Source organism: Anopheles stephensi, chromosome 3 (assembly GCF_013141755.1).
Source record: "Anopheles stephensi strain Indian chromosome 3, UCI_ANSTEP_V1.0, whole genome shotgun sequence".
NCBI classification, from domain to species: domain Eukaryota; kingdom Metazoa; phylum Arthropoda; class Insecta; order Diptera; family Culicidae; genus Anopheles; species Anopheles stephensi.
In genome coordinates this window covers 3110232-3130013 of record NC_050203.1, presented here as the reverse complement: position 1 = coordinate 3130013, position 19782 = coordinate 3110232, and the positions used below count along the sequence as shown (strand labels likewise).

Below are 19782 nucleotides of genomic sequence, written 5' to 3'. Positions count from 1 at the left end.
CGCGCATTTTATTAGCTCATCGATTTACTTGCTGCTACTTACGTCTGGGGGTTTCGTGTTTTTTGTTTGTTAAGTGATTCAAATCCGTCCCCGTATTGGAATGTAATCAGCCCGAAAATAACGTACGCGGACACATTCAAAAACCTAAGCTCTCTTCTGTCTCAGATGGGACGACCGATGGTGGTGCACTTGTTGGGTTCGCGTATCTCTTCTCTTGGTCGTCGTCGCACAGTTTTGGGACCTATTTTAATGTCTTCTGGCGGAAAAAAACGCGGATCTCAGCATCCCCATCCACCAAACCAAAGTTGTGACATTGACCCCGGGTGGCGGTGGTACCGAAAAAGCGATTTAATCGTGTGATGATGATGACCGCGCACGTTCCTATCAGTCGGGTTTGTTCTTTTACCGGGCCGGGCCACTGTCACACACAGATTTGGGAAAGAATTTCGAGGTCTACTCTTCCGTGTCCGGTGCCTGGAAGATGTTGGTGGTGATTCGCGGCCCACAAATTCACGAATGAGGGGGAAGAGGAGGGGAGAGGGGCTGGAGAGCTTGATAATCTACTATTGAGGTGAGTGCATAAGCCAAGAGCAGGATCGAAGTAATCAGTACGATTGTAGCGCGCAGAGCAGCATGTGCGGTTCCATAGTGTAGCGGTTATCACGTCTGCTTTACACGCAGAAGGTCTCCAGTTCGATCCTGGATGGAACCAGCGGTTTTTTTTTACTTTACTGTGTTGATGTTAGGGTTCCTTCTTCTTAGAAAGACCTATTTTTTTCGACAAGATATCTTAGTTCATTTCGGTCCGAGGATATATATCTCACATATGTAATATTCTTTAATTCTACCCGACCAACTGCAGCTAATACTGTCCCGCGGATCATGGGATCTCTAAAGAAAGTTCCACATTGCTCTCAGCCCTGCCTACTATGTTATCCCAAGCGTCAACTGTCTTGATTGAATCGCGCAATTAGTGTCAAATTTTTTGAAACATGCCATGCCCTTTTACGGGGGGACCCGAGATGCAAGTGTCAACGCGCGTTTCCACACTTTTGATGATGGCATCTGCTCTCGATCGAAAGGGCCAGCGTGCGTGTCCCTAAATGCAATAATTGATCAGAACTAATTAAAACCATTCGTCCCGGGCAAAAGCTGCTTCTCGGTTATGTTTTGTGGTTAGTACAGTAAGTGTCTGGCTTTTTACGATCGCGTTTGCTTGATGCCTTCCTCTAAACATCAGTCTCTCTGCCTCCTCAAGCCTCGAAGATTCCTAAACTCGATTGAATGGATCAGTTTTCATCACCATATTTAGAGCGTCGTCCATTTGGAGTGCGCGCCTCCCTTGCTTTCCACTCCATCACTATTGCCAGCATTTTCCCGAGTGCGTTTGCGTTGCAGGGTGTTGAAACATTGATACGATCAAATTAAACGCTTGGCATACACGCATCTCAATCGCGCACAACAAACAAATAGCTAAGTAAGCGGAGGGAAAAGCGTAACACTCCGCCAAAGGGCCAGGCAGCGAAGATTGTGATGAATTAATTGAATTAAGGGCGCGCACCACCCGATTATGATGCGATTAATCGCGCGGCACGATATTAGTAAAGTGACAGAATAAAGTGGACGAGAGTTCCAGGGCGAGAGTGTTCTCCTAGAATATATGGTGTCACAATTCGTGCGGCTTCTTATAGACGACTTTTTTATGGCGTTTGTGTTACACACGCTCGCTTTTAATTAAATTTCTAACCCAATCGATCGTGTGTGTGATGCAGCACGCCTTCGAGCCTCGCTTGCCACTGCTGCTGAGTGCATGCTCTTGTTTCCGAATGGCAGCTCCGGTTAATCGCTTAATCGGTAAAAGTAATTGGAACGAACGATATTAAACTCACCACCACTCGCTGTGTATGGCCCCGGAAAGGAGACTTAATGGAGCTGAACGCACTCTGAAGTATACATTTTAAAGTTTTCCCATTTGACAAACTGTACGTCCGGTCCGTTTCGTAAGCCTTAATTCCAACTGTGGCATCTAAAAATAATGTGACTTTTTCCTTGACACTCTCTCGGAAGGTGGCTTTTTTGTCAGATAAAAAGATATCAAGCGTTACACACAGCAAATCTGCGGAAGTGTGCAACGAGCATAAAGAAAAACCATAAAACATCGTTCGGCCGACAAATAGAAGAACAAGGAAGGCCAAACCGAAGATGAAAGCAAAAACAGCGAACAATTAGATAAACAATGCGTCAAACATCAATCATAAATGTCAGCGTCGGAACAACACATGAATAGATCGCTGGTGCGAATGGGAAAATGTAGCACGTAGTTTTTCCTCTCTACTGTGCTGCTATCTACCCTTCAACAATCAAACTCTGCTTTTTTGTTCCTCAAAATGACGCTTTTTACACGTATTTCTTGCATCTTCTGATTAGCATAGAATCGAACGTAGAAATATGTGGCGATGAAGGTGAAATGTTTAACGCCACCCCATCATCGCCTCCCCCGTCAAACGCTTATGCTGCTGACAAATTGTTGGTTGTTTTTTTGTATGGATTGTTTGTCATGATTGAGGTGTAAAAAAAATACATCACTCCCCACGTGAGATTTGAACAGCAAAAAGAACCGCTGGTTCCATCCAGGATCGAACTGGAGACCTTCTGCGTGTAAAGCAGACGTGATAACCGCTACACTATGGAACCGTTGTCGAGGGCCGAGTGCTCTACGCTGCATATAAGCCAAACGTTCGCTGATGCGCAATTGGTGGCAGCAAGCAGTTTGTTTGCTGGGGGATTGTTTGACAGTTGGATTAAGGTGTCTGTACACGGTAGCGACTTCCTGCTGTTGGGCGGCGCAATATTGGTCGGTTCAACACTACATTACTCGATTTCGAGTACTGAATATGAGCACCGCTAGTAGAGGTCCATTTTTTGTCTCTTTCTTGTTCAAATTTGCCCCAAATTAAACTGAAAATGATTTATTTCGTTTTGCATTTTAATACGAATTGCCGCCAATTCCATTCGATGGTCGATTTCAATCTTATCGACATGATAAATGAGCGTGTTTCTTGTCTGCGCTCTGCTTGTTCGCTACCATTGCATCAAGATTAAATCAACACCTCGCCAAAAAAAAAAAAAAACAAATCAACCATTTCAACAATCATGACACGATTTAATCGTGGACAAAACCAACCCTCAAAACTCGATTATCACCTGCTCGAGAAAAGATGAACACCTGAGGCGGTCCAATAATGGATTGGAAAAATGCATTCTATTCACCAACGACGTCCGTTCGGTTTGCCCCAGCTTACGACTGACCTTCAAGCAACGGAGGACCGAGAAATTCAAACGCAATCGGCAAAAAGGGCCAACGCGACGTTGTAATCATTTCCGAAGCGAACATCTGGTCCAGTTTTTCCAGCAGAAGGGGACAACAAAAGGTAGGTTGGAAAATGAGCGTTTTTTTTTCTTCTGCGCTGGTTCATAAATTTAAAGGCGCACACACACACACAGGGGTAGCGATATGAGGCCACACCGAAAATTCAAAGCTAAGTCGTTTGTAATCGTTGCCCCGCGTCGTCGGGAGGAGTTGCGTTTCGTTTAGCGGTTAAGTCACCCGGACCGGCTTCTTGTACGCAGCGCAGAACGTATGATTGATATCGAAACAGATGAGACGCGTTGAAATATGCAGTTTTGCGCTTGGGGGATTTGGGTGGTTTCGGGTGGCCGAAGGTCGCCGCAAGGCGTCTGGGTTGGGTTAGGAGAGATGCCGCTTCAGGATGGTGAAATTTCCTACCTCGGACGTCACTGGTGCGTCAAAACGGCTTGTTAAGATGCGGATTTCATAAGCAACCGGGCAGCACAGCAGTCAAGGTCTCGGTGTTCAGGTGTATCGGAACAAAGGTGGCCTGAGACCGTGTTCGTGCTGACGTACGCCGAGTCGCTAATTCCTAGTCTCGATGGCGAAGCGTTTAGGAGAATGTTGCTGCATGGCGCATTTCTTCACGGCACGCTTATTGATGCATATCGATCGGTCGTGAGATCGAACACTGTAATTACCCAACGGTTTATATCGGTGGCCACGACAGGCAATTAGTCGGGGCTGGGCGTCCGGGGTTGAGGGAACATTCCCACCCGAGCAATGCAAGCTTATCGTGGAATGCCGTTTATTGTGTTTTATCAGTGTCAATTAAAGAAAGTTTTACACCTCTACCTCTTATCAATGCCTAAGCTCACAACCTGTTCCCTGTGCCATGGAAATGTGAAGCGTAAATGTATTGCTTTCCCTATCACGTAAGAAATGTAACAATAACTGCAACGTAATTACTACCTTTTTTCTCCGCTTCCTTGTGAACGGCGGCTCCAGAACTTCGCCCTAACATCGACAGATTCTGTACATAGCCACAAACTCGCACATGTAACCGCACACCGACGCTCAGGTATATCGATCGCAATTATCTAAGCGATCTCTACACTCTGACCACAAACGATCGTGCATAACAGACACGCTCCTCGGTCCTCGGTCGACTCTGCTAATTGACTTACTCTTTGGTAGTTTGGGATTGTGCGTATTCTGGTTTTCCGGAATGCCACACAACCGGAATTGGGCTACTGATCGCATCGCCCTCAGGGGGCACGGCATCGGTAGATGTATGCATCCCGCAAACCGAGCCGCCCATCAATCGACGGTCAACTTCCGGAAGCTTCCAACCATGGCCTCTTCGCCCGGGAACTCGTTCCGTTGGCGGTTGCGTGCCGTACCTGGCGCCGGTATGGAAAGATCCATAAGGAACTGCTGTTCGAGCTTGAACCAGCGTGTTTGCGCTTCGAACATGTCTCGAAAGTTCTCGACAGCCTGTTTGAAGCTTTGCTCGCCACCGTACGTGGTGGGTAGGATCGAGCCATCGATTGCGCTGCGCAGTTCGTCCTGTGTTCGATGGAACTGGAGAGATGGAGTAGATAATTGGTTAGAACAGTGTAACACTCAACACCGAAGCCCTCTATCACCTTGAATCGATCGCGTATCTTAGGGCTCAGCAATGGCAGCAGCAGGTCCAGGATCATCCAGGTAACTCTCGGCACCTGTACCATATGCACTTCCTTCACGAACATCGTCACCACCTCATTGATCGAGTCGGCCATCATCTTCACCTCGCTCAGACCCCATGCACCCACATGGCCCATCGTCATGCCGGAACAATCCACTATCCACACCGTCCCATGCACCTGGGTTCGCTCGTACTCCAAGCACGTATTTATCACCAACGCACCGAGCCGCATCTGCAGCAGCGCTGTTGTGTCCTTCGGATCCATCGCACCGACACGCACCAAAATCACCATCCGTCGCTTCCGATCGAACCCAAGCGGGACGATCGCGTCCAGCTCGAGCATACGCTGCACATTCGGATGGAAGGTGTTGACCTCCTCACCGTAAAGAGTTCTCATGCGCATCAGAAACGCCAACCCACCTTCCAGCGTTGCACACGCTTCGGTCACATTAAACTTCCGGTAGCGAAGAAACCGCAACAGGAACACCGGATCCGTGCGGCATCGCACTATCTGTGGATGTTTCGCGATAAACTCACGCAACTGTGCGATTGACGCGTCCCGGGTGTCTTCATTCTCGTGCAGTTCCTTCGCAGCCAGCGCACGGTCACGCTCGTCTAGTGTCGATCGATATGGGACGTACGCCCGTGGACGCTTGTCCATGTCATCTTCGTAGTGCATGGTAAAGCAGGAAGTGACACCTTTTTTTGAGCCACAAATTTACACTTTCAGGTCAATAACGGATTGGCAGCACTCGGCGGAACTCTGTGGGCCTGTGTTGATAGAACCGGTGCTCGATCAAAACTGTTTCAAAACAGGCGTCCACAGGCCTGCCTTACCTTTGTGCGATTTTACCCCGTCTTCGAAGACGCTGCCGGGGTGGTACATTCGCTAATTGTCTAATGCTTGTGTCCAGACTTCACACGCACATTTGCAATTACATGATAATGATTCGTTTTGCACGCGGCAGTGCATCTCGCATAGTACACAGTTGAGCAGAAAGGGAGATAGAGAGAGGGAGAGAGAGAGTTCAGACAGGTTGCTCTAGAATAGGGTCGAGAACTCAGTCGCCAAGATACTACCGGGTTGGCAGTAGCAGCCGAGCGCCATAGTGACATAAGGAAATTGCGTGACAGTTAGCTAAACATGGCCACATCCACCCATCAACACTACTTTCCCATCAAAAAACTCCGAAAGTGTAGATCGATCGAGAAACGCCGAAAAGCCTAAACCTCCAAACGATCCAAAACCGATCCTCAACAATCTCGCAACAGGCGTATTTTGTGTAGTGCTGTGACGAGCACACAAAAAAAGTAATTAAAAGACACACACACACACACACCCCGGTCACGTTGTTGCGAGAAGATTGTATCCCGAGTGAAAACAGAAGCCCTCGATTGTGTGTTGCACGAAAGGGTGATGACGTTGACAGAAACGCGTCTTATTTGCCGCTTCGATTTCGCAGTCATGAAATTGAGGTTATGCAACGAGGCTCGTCGCGTGTCTCATTACTGTGGAGGGTCAAACCCTACGGGGGAAGGAGGTTTGTTAACAACTCGCTCTTATCCTGACCGGACGAACGATCAAGTACGGAGGCGCAAAACTGGAAAAGCAGCAGCAGGAGTAGGCGCAAAGGAGTGTCGACCATGACCTATTCTGGATGGTAAGGGTGAGCAGCGCATCTGTCCTTCACACACCTAGTGTGGCTCCCACGATGATGGACCTGGGGGGACCCTTGTAAGTCAGCTACAATTCTACCACTATCCATTACGCTGTTGGTTGTTCCATTAACCAGCCAAGCTCCGGAACGCGACCGAAAAGTTCAGCAAAAGCAGTTCCAAAACAAAGCAAATGTTTGTCTGCTACAAGCGCAAACATTTCCGACAGGAGATTACACTCGCATTTCGGGTTTTGGTTTGTCACCGTGTCAACACCGTTTGGCCACGACCGGAACACTCTTGGTACACCGGTTTACCTTACCGGGCGGGACACCAAGACAAGACCTTGAATCTCCTGGCATCCTTTGAAACCAGATTATGGTGCGCCATTTTTCGTTCCTTCCCCTGAGCAGTAGTAGTAGTAGCAGAGGCGTAGCACGGAACGACTGCAAAGGTTAAATGGTCCAGTTTTTTTTTCTGTGCGGTTGTGATCACCGATCGGCTAGCGAAAAGGGTGAACTTGTGTGTGTTTGCGAAAACGTCCGCAGTATCTATCTGCGCCGTGTGCCCAATAATAGACTGGGACCTATTGCACAAAACAGGCAGGAATGAGACACCATAACATCGATTGACGACATACTCGATTTTATAGTTTTGCATTTCGGCACAAGGCTACGCGCCAACGGCAACACACGTTAGCCAAGCTCGGAAGACTCGGACTCGGACTCCTCGGCTGCTCGTTTGGTCAGCTGACGCAGATTAAAATTTACCATATGGCAAGACAGATACCGGAGGCCCACCGTGAACTGCCTAATTTTCGCCACCCTGTCTGTAATACCCACGGCACAACAACAACAACGCCACCACCAATCAGTTCAGGCTCCCCGCTGATGCTCCCACTGATCGCATTCCACGCCAGCATTGTGTCTCCAATGTTCCTTCATCCGGCATCGAAAATCAAACGCTCGAAACCAGTTGCCCCACGTGAGCCAGGCACAGGTGGGAAGAAGAGAAAAGAAGCGACTTACCGAGACTCGAACGGGCGGAGAAAGAAAGAAAGACACAGAGAGAGATGAACCGGCGGTGGCTACCTGGACCTGGGCTGCGCGCGTGTGACGGTGGAAAGGGAAAGTGAGTTTTTCCGAAACCGCGCGGAGTGTGCGCGGAGGAGACAGGAGGCCACACAACGGCGGCACAATACCACAGAAGCTTTCGCAGACCGATCGCGTCCATCGGCGGTGTCAGTTGGTGTTTGGTGGTGATCGCGAACAGGAGTCAACCCCCTAAAACTCGAGAGGATGACGGTCACGTACGGTGTCGAGAAGTGTCCGGACAAGTTCGACGAGTATCGGTGCAGCCTGCCGGAGCAGTACCGGAAGCTGGCGGCCGACCAGCTCCGAGAGGACGATCTGATCCGGAAGCAGGCGATCGACCAGATGCGCCAGTGGATTGCGAAGCACCCGTACATCCGGCGGTGCCGTACGGATTCGGTGTTTCTGCTGCGGTTTCTGCGCCAGCGCAAGTTCTCCATCCCGAAGGCGTGCGAAATGCTGGAACGCTATCTGGCGCTGCGCCAAACGTTCCCGCACTGGTTCCAGGGGCTGGACCCGTTCGACAAGACGATGCAGACGCTCGGCGAGGAGGAGGTGTTCCATGTGCTCGGGTTCGACGCCAAGGGCCAGATCGTGATCCTGATCAAGTCGCGCAACTTCCGCGTGGACAAGTACGATCTGGTCGATCTGATACGGTTTCTGCACATGAACATGGAGATCCTGTCGTGCGACGAGATGGTGCAGGTGGCGGGCGTCGTCCTCGTGGTCGACTGCTACGAAGCGTCCATGGCCCACTTCACGCTGTTCCGGCTGAGCGAGATGCGCAACATCGGACCGTACATCAATCACCTGCTACCGATCCGGTGCCGGGAGATCCACGTTATCCGGCTGCCGAAGGTGGCCGCCTCGATCGTCGACCTGCTGTTCACCTACGTCAGCCCGAAGCTGAAGCACCGATTCTTTGTGAGTAGTCTAAAGCCAGAGTGCCGTTTTTCGTTTACCGCCGAGACCTTCGAGATACGAGATGGACTGCGAAATTCACACCTTCTCCGAATATGGATGGGGATGGACGATTGGTGACTTGGATTGTTTTGTGAAGTGGACATAAAACTGTGTGAGAAGAAAGCAGCCTGCTTGGATAGACACAAAAGACTTGTAGTAGGCCACGGGTTGCCGCAATCGGGGCGTTCCTTACGCAATGCTGTTGGACACATTGGACGGTTTCACAGCATTCTCACCGCCGCCTCCGCCAAGAAACGGTATCGTCCGGCCCTGTGCTCCATGAGCAGATCCGATATACCAATCTTGCTTGCTTGTGTAGGAATAGAAATCCCAATGGATATTTTTTTTTTTTTGCAAAACTATCTCCAAAACCGTGTCTGTGAATGAGAGAAAAGGCAAACGGAAACGAAGACATCTTACGGGTAGCCGCGGTCGTCGCCGCCACAATCGCCTGATGTTGCCAAATTCGTGTGACTAAAGCCACGCTGCTACTCATATACATAATGTTATGCACAGCGAATCTTAAAATTCAACGGTATTCGACGGTGGTTGCTGTGCCAACGCCGAACGGAGCAAATGACAGGGTGTGTTTGAAGGTGAACTAAGAAGGATGATGGTTGGTTGGTGTTGCCCTGGGTAACGGTTCAGCTCGAGCGTATGATTACAGCTTCGGTAATGAATTATTAACCGAGCACCGTTGGACCGTTGCCAGTGACAACATCAATTGGGCGATCATTGTACTCCGGACGCGCGACATCTACCGTGCGTTCGATGAGGTGATTAAGTCGCTACGAATGAGTCGGCCCCTACGAACTAAGCTCACCTTGAAAAGAGGGTTTGATGCAAATTTCGAAACCCAGTTTTTCCCTCAAGCTGTTCGAAAGGAGTTCAAGTGAGAGCGATCGCTGATTCTGGGCGTGCGTGATCGATAGAAAATGATCGCGACGATATCTACTGGGTTGCGCATGGCCGGCGGGGATTGTGTATCGATTTCGATCGTAAAAGTTATCATGTTGTTGCTAAAATGACGCAAACTCAGCGTCCTCAGGCGATCTTGGGCGATCCCCGGACAGGTTTACGAGCAGCACAGAACACTCATACGACTAGTTTGTATTTCGATCTCTCTCTCTAGATCATTCAACTCACTGTGTTTACTGTACCGATTAACTCTTCCCACCTGAACGAGGCTTCATTGACTGTGACGTTTTTTAGCTGGACTGAAAACTTGAACTCGATCTTGAAATCCCCGAGTGACGCATTCAATGAAAATTCTTTCTTTTTCTCCCCGTTTTTCTCCATCACAGTTCCACAAGACGATGAACGAGGCGGTGAGCTACCTGGGCAAAACTCTGCTCCCGACCGAGTACACCGAGGAGAACGAGGAACCGAAAGCCCTCACGCACGTCTACAGCAAGCGCATCCGCGAGAGCCGCGAAGAGTTACAGATGCTGGATCAGATGGAGATCGATGTGGCGAAGTTTTCGTCCGTCTGGAGCAAGACCGGATGTGCACCGGGCGGCATCGATGCAGGGATGGTGGGCAGCTTCCGCAAGCTGGACATCGATTGAAGGGCTGTCAGCGGGTGGCTTGTGTTTGGACATTATTTATAAGCGATTTTGGAGTCATTTGTGGAGGTCACCTTTCACCATCTTCTCCGTTTCGTCTGTAGGACGGTATCATATCACTAGCATTAGGGTCATAGGCACGTAGGGATGTATTATTTTTTAAGGGATGTATTAAATATTCTCAACCAACGCGTTTGCCACCAAACTCTCAGATGTTGGCTTTATTTCTCTTTCGTTTGACCGCAGGTGTCAAGCTGCTTCAGCATTACTAAGAAACGATTGGAGGCGGCAACGAAGAAGTGATCATGAATATAAGGATTACAATAAAAACATTTCAAACACACTTAAAAACTGCATCGACAACCGCTATCCAATCAATCATACGCGGGAACATGCGAACGGCACGTACTATGAGTTAACAATTTCCAAACAGCGCCTACGAAACGATCACTATTTATGATCGATTTCTCCCGGCAGCCCGTCACGAAATCGACGCTCACTGTGTCCCCACGGCAACAGCAGCTTTGACGAGCGGCGTCCATTGTCGTCTGCTGAATGCAGTTAGGGGCCTGTAGGGGCCGATGGCAGTAGATAGCATCGTTCGCTGGGCTCGGGTCTCCGGTGCACCGTACACATGCCAGCTGCCTTTTCCAACCGGGCTGCTGGTGTGTTTTGATAAATGGCGGGACATTCGTATCGATTGTATTTCTCTTTATTTTATGCTTGCTTTTGAGGACGAAACAAGAGAGACTGGATTTGGGATTGCGTGATTGGGCTACTGCTAGCAAACGCATGACGGCCAAATTTTTTGGGCGCTGAATCAACGATAAATGCAGAGAGCATGTAAAGTATCGGGAATGGTTAGCAGTACGGGTTGGATGCCAGAGGGCTTACCTGTTGGGTACATTCCGGCCGTGTTTTGTCGTTAGTAGATTTTATTTTAAAAACCTTTAAATTAACGATTAACAACGGGAAAAGGTTTAGTGAGCGTCTTAGATTATGTGATTGTATCCATGTCGCATGATGTAATCGCTAAGTTCAATTTAATCATTAATTAAGGGTTTGTTTTCGAAATTTTGGTTTGGTTCTGATTGGAATGTGAGCACCTGGAATTATTATGAACGACTTTCCAGCTTCCGGGGCCATCGGCCGACACGAGTCAAGGATGACCAAAGTTTCAAAACAGTTTCCTGATTGCCTTAGATAAGAAAGGTTCACAAAAAGATAGCAATCTGCATCATTTAGTAACATGTTACGCGGATTGCAAACTTCCCGGCGCCACTGTTTACGAGGCACGCCTAAAGGTATGCAATGCACATGACAATGGTCTGGTGGAATTATTCCATGTGATTTAGACGTTAGAATTTTTCCTTTTTGCAAGGTATTTTACAGAAATAAATAAGAATAAACGTGTATTTCGTGTAAACTAAGAGATTGCCCTGTTTGAAATTCCGCAGATGAAACGAAAAATCCCTCTAATTGCAGCACGATCCATTACACACGTGTTACGTACTTATGTGTCTATCGGGAAGTCAAGAGTAGCATCTTTTGCTTAATTGTTGTAGTTTATCTCACAAACCTTCCGTCTCACTTCCGTAATTGATTTACCCTTCAGTACGCACGTTCATTCCGCACGATCTGATATGTCTCCACGCCTCTCGGACGCAATGATATAATTCTAACAAACGACTAACATACACATACACTCACACCGATAAACGTCACACGCTCCGAAACACGAAGATACGCTAGATACGAACGCACGCAGTGTCAGTGTGTTGCTGCAATCATTCACAATGATGCGCGATCTTTACATCCGAATACACGCGCCATATCTTGCTGCGCCCTCGCTAAAAGTAAACAAATAAACCATAAACGTACAGTGTGGAGCAGTGATGCGACTCCCAGCCCAACCGAACCCTCACTGCCCTGGTAGGTCTCGTCATTGACAGCTCGCTTGAAAGGCTGGAGTATGTGCTGCCGTTTGACGAGCACTGAGCGTCTGTGTGTTTCGGCTGTGTTGTCAGTCAGGCAGTCAATTAAATGTATCTCCACACACACTGGAGCTGCTAGACGGTGAGAGGATCACTGTTCAAAAATCCGCTAGATCACCCCCAACCAGTCAGCCAGTCAGTCAGTCATGCGGCAGGGAACGAAAACTCAAAAAACAGATAAAAAAAAGCTCCGTAATCGTCCGCGAATGATGTTCCGGTGGTGGAGGGAGTTTGTGTGTTATTAAACGGCAATAGACCCCGACCGGCACCGGTGCTTCGGTTCTGAGCAGTGAGTGTTCAGTTGGGTAACGGACGCAGTCTCGAAAATGGCACGCGCCCAAACGTTCTTCCCGTGCGTGGGTCAATCCGGTGACGAACTGTCCGGCCGGCTGGAGCAGATTGCCGCCTCGGAACTGCGCGAAGATGACGGCCTAAGGGAACAATCGCTGACCGCGATGCGTGAGTGGATCCGTCAAAATGGACGACTGCGGCGCTGCCGTACGGACGATCGGTTTCTGCTGCGGTTCTTGCGTGTGAAGAAGTTTTCCGTGCCAAGGGCTTGTGAAATGCTGGAACGCTATCTGACGATGCGTCAGACGTATCCGAAGTGGTTTGCAAAGCTTGATCCGGAGGATCCGGACATGGTGGCCGTGCTGGACGCTTGCTGTATGCTACCGATCGGGCGTGATTCGGCGAGTGGAAGGATTGTGATCTTCGGTGTGGTTCGGAACTTTGACGCACAGCGATACAACTCCGACACCATGATCCGGTTGAATATGCTAGTGGCCGAAGCGTTGCTGGACGAGGAACCAAACCAGATTGCCGGTTTTACGCACATCTTCGATAACGGTGGCATGTCGATGGCGCACGTCACGTGCTGGACACTGGACAATCTGGCTGGGTACCTGCGAAGTGTCATCAATTGTGTTCCGGTTCGATTGAAAGAGAACCACTTTGTCAGTGTTCCTACGTTCGCCGCTCAGATCAGCAAATACTGCCTGTCGTTTGCCAGTGAGAAGCTCCGGGCCCGCATCCATGTAATTACTGCGTTTAAACACGAGCCAGTATGACAGTTTTAATGAATTCTCTCTCTCTCTTCCCGGTGATCCAGTGTCATAGCACGGTGGAGGAGCTACGTGCAAAGGTTTCGCCTGAGCTACTGCCACTAGACTATGGTGGTAAGGGTCCCTCACTTAAGGCGTTGAACGAACAGTTCCGCGAGTATCTTCGTTTGAAGAGATCAACCCTGCTCGAGCTGGACGATATGGAGATTGATATGAAAGATCCTCGAGAGGCAGCCGTACACGAGGACGTTGGTGAAGTTGTCGCGGATGGCGCTGTGGGCAGCTTCCGAAAGCTCTCGATCGATTAGTTTTTCAGTTCCTCCTCAAACCACCCAAACTGGTGGAGGTGTTTTGTTGTGATAAGCTAACACACAGACACACACACGTTGTCCCTCACGGGTGCTTCATTGCAAAAAAGTTATCTTATCTCCGTAAAAGGTACGACGCCGTTGATTGTTTCGAACATTAGCACCGGACACAAAGGCAAACATCCATCTCGAAATACGGAACCGTGAAGGAGATTCGTACATATTGCTTACGTTGGCTCACAGAGGGGCTTTGGGGAGCTAGTTGAAATTCTTGTTTAGTCACGCTATTGCGAATGACGTAGCAGCATTTAGCAATAAACAAATGCCAAATGACAGATCAAAACGGAGCTGCCACACCGAAATCTCATTAAAACCTGTTAAAACCCCGCATCGATCATATGGTCCGATATTGCGCCTCGAACCTGACATTGTAAGCTAGAAACTAGTTCTGTGCGATTGTTTCGGCGCCAGTATGGTGGGGTTCAAAGGGTATTGAGGGGAGGATGGTAGAGAGAGTCTGATGCTGGTTTGTTGTGGTGATGACGTCAAACAGGGTTGCGTGGAGGCACGTTAGAGTATTATACCCAGTATTATGTGTAAGCTGTATGTGTAGGGTTGCATGGGCTTTGGGGTTAAATAAATGCTGCAAACTAATTTAGCAAACCTTTTTTTCGCTATTTGAAACTATTTTTCCAAAAACAATTCTATTTCCCTTAATGGACTTAAAATCGGTTAGCGTAAGTCGCTTAAATCGATTCGGAGTGCTTTAACAGTGCACAGAGCTTTCATGTAACAGATCGAAGCTTTAAGCTTCTTTTTCATTTTGCGCCAAACAAAAGCTCATCAAGTAGGCCGAGGGGTCCACCAACACTGTTTCAAATATAAATAACTAATTAAACAAATAAATCAATAAATAATTTAAAGATTTTTTTATTAAACGGTACGAACGAAAGGATCGAAAAATTGGCTAGGAAACTAATATTTTTAATCAAAGACATTAAATATAAAATTATGTCCTCATATAGAAATTCTTGCTGTTTTACAGCTTGCTTGCTTTTTTCTAACAGCTGCAATTCTTGGTGAGTAATAGCTAGAGGACATAAGACCGAATACTTTATCCGGTTGTTTTAAACCACCTTCAAGATTCAGGGTGGCAAAAAAATATTTAAAATACAAAACTCATGAGAGGTAGAGAGAGAGCTAACTCTCATGAGTTTCTTAAAAAATGGATTAGAGCGCAGTTAAACCCCTTATTCCTTACAACCTTCGGACACTATCCATACAATAAAATGTGTCCTGCGCCTGCATAAACTTAATTACTCTTTTATTATTTCTGCATCGATAGCACCATTGGGATGGGAATCCGGTAGCGAAATGCTCGTCAGGTTATCTTAGGTTAAGGTCGTGGATATTTGCACTTATCGTTTCGCACCCACCCGTACTGCTCAAGAACCCGTAACCCATCGGCACGGCAGTGAATGTTGCACCTCATCGGCCACGGTAGGCCAACATTTGCTCACTTGATCAAGCACACATACCACACCTTCCGACACGCCCAGCATCCAAAATCCAACCCGAGCTCGGCGAGACGAAGATTTCATCTCGTACGTCCGTCGGGCCAAAGCGGTTGCTTTGATGTGCAATGACAGCCGTTCAATTGAGCGGTTGGGCAAGCAAGCAAGCATGCCGATGTGGCCCCAAAAAATTGAAACCCAAAAACCGAAAGAGCATCAATCGCTGGGTAGCATTATTACGCCATGAGCTTGGTTGGGGTTTTTTTTTTTGGAAGACTTTTTCTTTTTTTCGGAGGGATGCCCTGACCACACGCTCAAAGTGGTCGCCCTCACTTGACGGCTGCTGCGCGCCTGTAGTGCACGGGGAGTGAAAGTACAGCCAAAAGTCTCCTGCGCCAAAACAGTCCCCCACGAAACGAAAGGGAGAGCAATTGAATAATTGAACCTTGGCGTACGGATTTGGGATGGATTTTCAGGCTGGTGCGCAGACGGCAATGATGAAGCAGCAGCCGCCGATCGCAAGGCAATGGTTTACTCATGCGCCGTCTTTGGGCCGTATTATTTTACCGTCCATTTGTAATCGTTCCGATCGGTCAGCATCATCATGCATGCGGTCCCGCAGCACTACTAATACGAATAACTTGCACTTTACGATTACTCAATGCTGCCATCCGACCATCATGAAGCGAAATGGGGAACGACCCCGACGAGGAAAGGATTGCGTAAAAACGGGGAGGGAAAGGATCACACACCGTGGAAAAAAAGGAACGAAACGAGTATATCCCGCGGCATAATTTATGAAAACTTATTGTTGTGTGTACACACAGTGTTATAAGATGACTGACTGGCGCACCGATTGTTGTAGTGCGCTTCGTACGCGCGAGAGTACAGTGGTGTGAGTGAAGCTGCGTGCATGGTTATTAAAAATTTGAATGGTATTTTTATTTGGCACGGCCGTTGAGAAGGCGCAAACACAAAACAAATCAACATTGCGCGGCGTTGCTCTCAAGTTTGGGTCAATTTATGCAAACTCTGCTTAAATAAATGTGGAGAAAAGCGAACTAATTTAAGAAATAAGCATTTATAAGCCACTCCTGAGAGATTGACCCAGACAAGATTCGAACTCACGCCTTTCATTGCACGTAACAACCATCTTACCAGCTGCACTATACGATCGCACCACACTGATGACTCAAAAAAGCCCGATTTTATCTGCAACTCGTAAGCAGCAATCAATAATTGAGGCTTTTAGGTGTGCAAATCATCCAAAAGCCCCAGGCCCCAGGGTATGAGTAAATGCTTCATAATTCTCCCCACTCGGTGAGGATCGTACTGCAACTTTTTCAGTAAAATTTCCATTCTTACACACGACTAACGTCATTCGCCGGGCCGTTGCAGCGCCGGATCATCGATTATCCATCCATCATTTGCAAACACTTGCAAGCTGAAGTTGCCAACACTTAAGCTGACCGTAAACTGTGCAGGTGAGATGCAACAGGTATCTCTCTTTCTCTCTCTCTCTCTCTCTCTCTCTCTCTCTCGCTCTCTCCCTTACATTGACATAGTGTTCCAACCTACTTCAAGAATGTTAGCTACACTTATTAGGCTAACCAATTGTCACCTCATCACAAAGCTCGCTCCACAGGGAGTTCTTCCTTTCGAATCATGCGTCCCCATAAGGCAAATACACGATGTCCATTGACAAATGCTTCAGCTCTCCCTCCCTCTCTCTCTCTCTGTCTGTTGCCATTTCCAGTGCCAACACACTCGCGCACTCACGCACCCGAATCTTTAATTATTAAACCATCGATCGTGCACGTCGCAGGTTCATTTCGTCTCGATCGGTCGTACGGTGCGGTTGTCCCAACGTCGGTGACACACAGAGTGGTGCAAGAGTGTTGTGATCCTCGCGTACGATAGCAAAGGTGCGTCGGTATCATGCCCAGTGACGAGCTAGTGGTGGTTCCGGTCCCGAACCTGGATAAAGCGCCCGCCCGCTACGATAACGAGATCGACGAGCTGGATGCACACTGCCAGCAATTAGCGCGGGACTTTCTGCGTGAAAACCCGACGATCCGTGACCAGAGCCTGGCGCAGCTGCGTGACTGGATAGCGAAGCATCCGAGCATCAAGCGATGCCGCACCGATGCACGCTTTCTGTTGCGCTTCCTGCGCACCAAGAAGTACTCGTTCATCAACGCGTCCCACATGCTGGAGCGCTATCTGTCGTGTCGCGTCGTTCATCCGCACTGGTTCAAGGGGCTGGATATCGAGGATCGGGAGATGTGTGAGCTTGTGGAGGCCGGGTTTTTGTATCCGTTGCTGGAGAAGGATGCACGTGGCAGGACAGTGATTTTTGGTGATGCAGGCACGTTGGACCCGAAAGTGTACACCGTTGGGCACGGGAGTCGAATGCACATGCTGGTGGGTGAAACGCTGTACGATGATGCGTCGGTGCAGTGTGCTGGGTTTGTGTTGGTGTACGATCTGTCTGGCATTACGATGGGAATGTTGGGGTTGGTGACGTTGAACGATATCCGCGATCTGGCGACGTACCTCAACAACGCTGTACCGATGCGTATCCAGGAGCTGCACTTCGTCAATACACCGAGCTTGGCATTGAAGATCGCCAACTACACGCTGGCCCTGATGAACGAGAAACTGCGCAATCGCATCATGGTAAGAGCACGCGTTTCCGGTGTCTGGCACAGAGGACTTACGTGTTGCCCTATTTACAGTGTCACCGCAGCTGGGAGGATCTGCACAAAAAGGTGGACAAACGGCTGATCCCCCAGGAGTACGGTGGAGTGATCCCGAAGGATGAGCACATAGCGGCGTTCAAGAAGCGCTGCCACATGTACCGTCCCCAGCTGCTCGCACTGGACGAGATGGACTACGAGGTTGGACGAGAGTTGGACAGCTGCAAAAAGGCCCACGTGGCCGAGATTGAAAGTGGCACGATCGGAAGCTTCCGGAAGCTGCAGCTGGACTAGAATGTGCCCTGCTGGACGTATTTAGTTTTAATGTAATGGGTTCTCTTAGACTGTGATGTATCTCTTGGTTGTTTTTTGTTCGCTCGATTGTTTACGTATAATCCCGATTGATTTCGTGTTTGCCTTAAATACTTATTACACTAAGGAACAATGGTGGATAGAAGAAATGTTTCATTTTATTCCATTTTCCTCCCCTCTCTATGGTTAATGATTTCGTGTAAGATTTTGTACGAAACCCCTCGACGTCGAAAGACTTTGGTAGCGTCCGATCGGCAGTGGCCGATGTTGACATTGCGCGTAATGATAATAATTAGCACCTGCCGAATGCGCGATGGGTGCCCGGGCCGAGGGAAAACAAAAGGTTTCTTTTTCAACATCATCGTGGGTGCGTCGTGGCCGATGTGACCAGAAATGATAATCTTTATTCAAGGATGACCCTCGCCCGAGGTGTGAAGGATGAAGTTTGTACGATGAACGATGTAAATTTTGACGGGCGATGTGTGTTGGTAGTAGCATAAGATTTTATCAATGTGTATATTTGTAAAAGAAATATTTTAATAAAAAGAGCATTTTGAATGAAAATCCCGCAGTGCGTTTCAGTGGTTTTGGCTAGTTAAATTAATTAGTAGTACAGAAATTCGCTACCGACCAACAAGGCGGAAGTCTGACAAGGCATCAATCATGCTTGTAACAAACATTGTTATGCGCAAAGTATTTCTGAGCACGCTTCCTCGTTGATTCAATCGCTGGAAATTACGTGCAGCGAATATCGTAACACCCAACATAGTCATTTTGACGTCAATGCGTTCTGAATCGTAACCTAAATATTTCAAAAATCAAATGAAGCGTTTTGTTCGACTGCTAGAAAGAGTGCCCGAAGGTATGCAATCTTCACACACGCCGATACGAAAAACGCACACCAATTTGCATACCTTTAGGCGTGACTTTATTTCAAAAAACAGCTAACGATCAATGTGTTAAAAACATTCTTCTAATCGATTTTTGATCAGCTCGCTCTCGGCAGAGGATACAATGTTGCGCCCCTTGCCCATTCGCAGCACAAACATTCAATATTACTTCTGCATCCATTATTTTGTCACTACCCCTTTTTAACTGCATTTCCGTGCACAAAATCGATTAATCGACAGTGTTTGCTTTCTGCGGGAGAACATTTGTCTGTAGTGTGTAAATGTAAACAGTTCTTCTAATAGTTTTAGAACTTTGTTTCTATCTTAACGATCGGTAAGGCAGACAAATAGTGGAACAAGGAAGTGAGTTGACAAGACAAATGATTTTAAAATATCAATAATCTTATCCCTTACAACAACCCATCATGTACCATTCAACTGAACGTGTATCAATTATTCATTACCCAAACCCATAAACTAGTGATGCTCTCATAATTCAACCGAATCTGGCAACAGCCATCAATCGTCTCCTCGGTCAACAAAATACCTTAACGTGCAGATTTTACTACCAACCAATTTCACATCGCACTTACGCGCCCTACGTGCAAAGCATCAGCAGCTGTGATCGTGGTCGTTGTCAAGACCGTTTGCTCGCGTCCGAAAGTGGGTTTTCGTTGCCATAGCCCT

General features: G+C 48.0%; 4 protein-coding genes and 2 non-coding genes across 7 annotated transcripts; 4 read left to right on the top strand and 2 right to left on the bottom strand.

Moving 5' to 3' along the window:
- Positions 1 to 639: 639 nt before the first annotated feature.
- On the top strand, positions 640 to 712 carry Trnav-uac. Its single transcript has one exon. It is a non-coding gene; the product is annotated as a tRNA-Val (tRNA).
- A 1909-nt stretch (positions 713 to 2621) lies between these two features.
- Positions 2622 to 2694, bottom strand: Trnav-uac. Its single transcript has one exon. It is a non-coding gene; the product is annotated as a tRNA-Val (tRNA).
- A 1435-nt stretch (positions 2695 to 4129) lies between these two features.
- On the bottom strand, positions 4130 to 7780 carry LOC118512221 (alpha-tocopherol transfer protein-like). Of its 2 annotated transcripts, XM_036056337.1 has the most exons (3): positions 5877 to 7780; positions 4999 to 5810; positions 4544 to 4933 (listed from the first exon to the last, which is right to left on the bottom strand). In XM_036056337.1, exons 2-3 carry the CDS (start codon positions 5716 to 5718, stop codon positions 4670 to 4672), a joined length of 984 nt encoding a protein of 327 aa, XP_035912230.1. In that variant the 5' UTR covers positions 5719 to 5810; positions 5877 to 7780; the 3' UTR covers positions 4544 to 4669. The 2 variants fall into 2 exon arrangements, with proteins under 2 accessions (XP_035912229.1, XP_035912230.1); XM_036056336.1 differs by having other exon boundaries at positions 4130 to 4933; positions 4999 to 5884.
- A 49-nt stretch (positions 7781 to 7829) lies between these two features.
- Positions 7830 to 10670, top strand: LOC118512223 (alpha-tocopherol transfer protein-like). Its single transcript, XM_036056338.1, has 2 exons — positions 7830 to 8710; positions 10054 to 10670. The coding sequence occupies exons 1-2, from the start codon at positions 7994 to 7996 to the stop codon at positions 10315 to 10317; spliced, it is 981 nt and encodes a 326-aa protein (XP_035912231.1). The 5' UTR covers positions 7830 to 7993; the 3' UTR covers positions 10318 to 10670.
- Positions 10671 to 12227: 1557 nt separating this feature from the next.
- Positions 12228 to 14346, top strand: LOC118512224 (retinaldehyde-binding protein 1-like). The gene is made up of 2 exons (XM_036056339.1): positions 12228 to 13345; positions 13420 to 14346. The coding sequence occupies exons 1-2, from the start codon at positions 12635 to 12637 to the stop codon at positions 13678 to 13680; spliced, it is 972 nt and encodes a 323-aa protein (XP_035912232.1). The 5' UTR covers positions 12228 to 12634; the 3' UTR covers positions 13681 to 14346.
- A 2658-nt stretch (positions 14347 to 17004) lies between these two features.
- LOC118512220 (clavesin-2-like) lies at positions 17005 to 18769 on the top strand. The gene is made up of 2 exons (XM_036056335.1): positions 17005 to 17873; positions 17933 to 18769. Exons 1-2 carry the CDS (start codon positions 17133 to 17135, stop codon positions 18185 to 18187), a joined length of 996 nt encoding a protein of 331 aa, XP_035912228.1. The 5' UTR covers positions 17005 to 17132; the 3' UTR covers positions 18188 to 18769.
- The last annotated feature ends 1013 nt before the right edge of the window (positions 18770 to 19782 follow it).

Excerpts from the sequence above, each read along its gene's own strand:
- LOC118512221 (XM_036056337.1), bottom strand. The coding sequence starts at position 5,718 with ATGCACTACGAAGATGACATGGACAAGCGTCCACGGGCGTACGTCCCA. Across the intron at positions 4,934-4,998 it reads AGATACGCGATCGATTCAAG|TTCCATCGAACACAGGACGA; the intron begins GTGATAGAGGGC and ends CCATCTCTCCAG.
- LOC118512223 (XM_036056338.1), top strand. The coding sequence starts at position 7,994 with ATGACGGTCACGTACGGTGTCGAGAAGTGTCCGGACAAGTTCGACGAG. Across the intron at positions 8,711-10,053 it reads AGCTGAAGCACCGATTCTTT|TTCCACAAGACGATGAACGA; the intron begins GTGAGTAGTCTA and ends TCTCCATCACAG.
- LOC118512224 (XM_036056339.1), top strand. The coding sequence starts at position 12,635 with ATGGCACGCGCCCAAACGTTCTTCCCGTGCGTGGGTCAATCCGGTGAC. Across the intron at positions 13,346-13,419 it reads AGCTCCGGGCCCGCATCCAT|TGTCATAGCACGGTGGAGGA; the intron begins GTAATTACTGCG and ends CCGGTGATCCAG.
- LOC118512220 (XM_036056335.1), top strand. The coding sequence starts at position 17,133 with ATGCCCAGTGACGAGCTAGTGGTGGTTCCGGTCCCGAACCTGGATAAA. Across the intron at positions 17,874-17,932 it reads AACTGCGCAATCGCATCATG|TGTCACCGCAGCTGGGAGGA; the intron begins GTAAGAGCACGC and ends CCCTATTTACAG.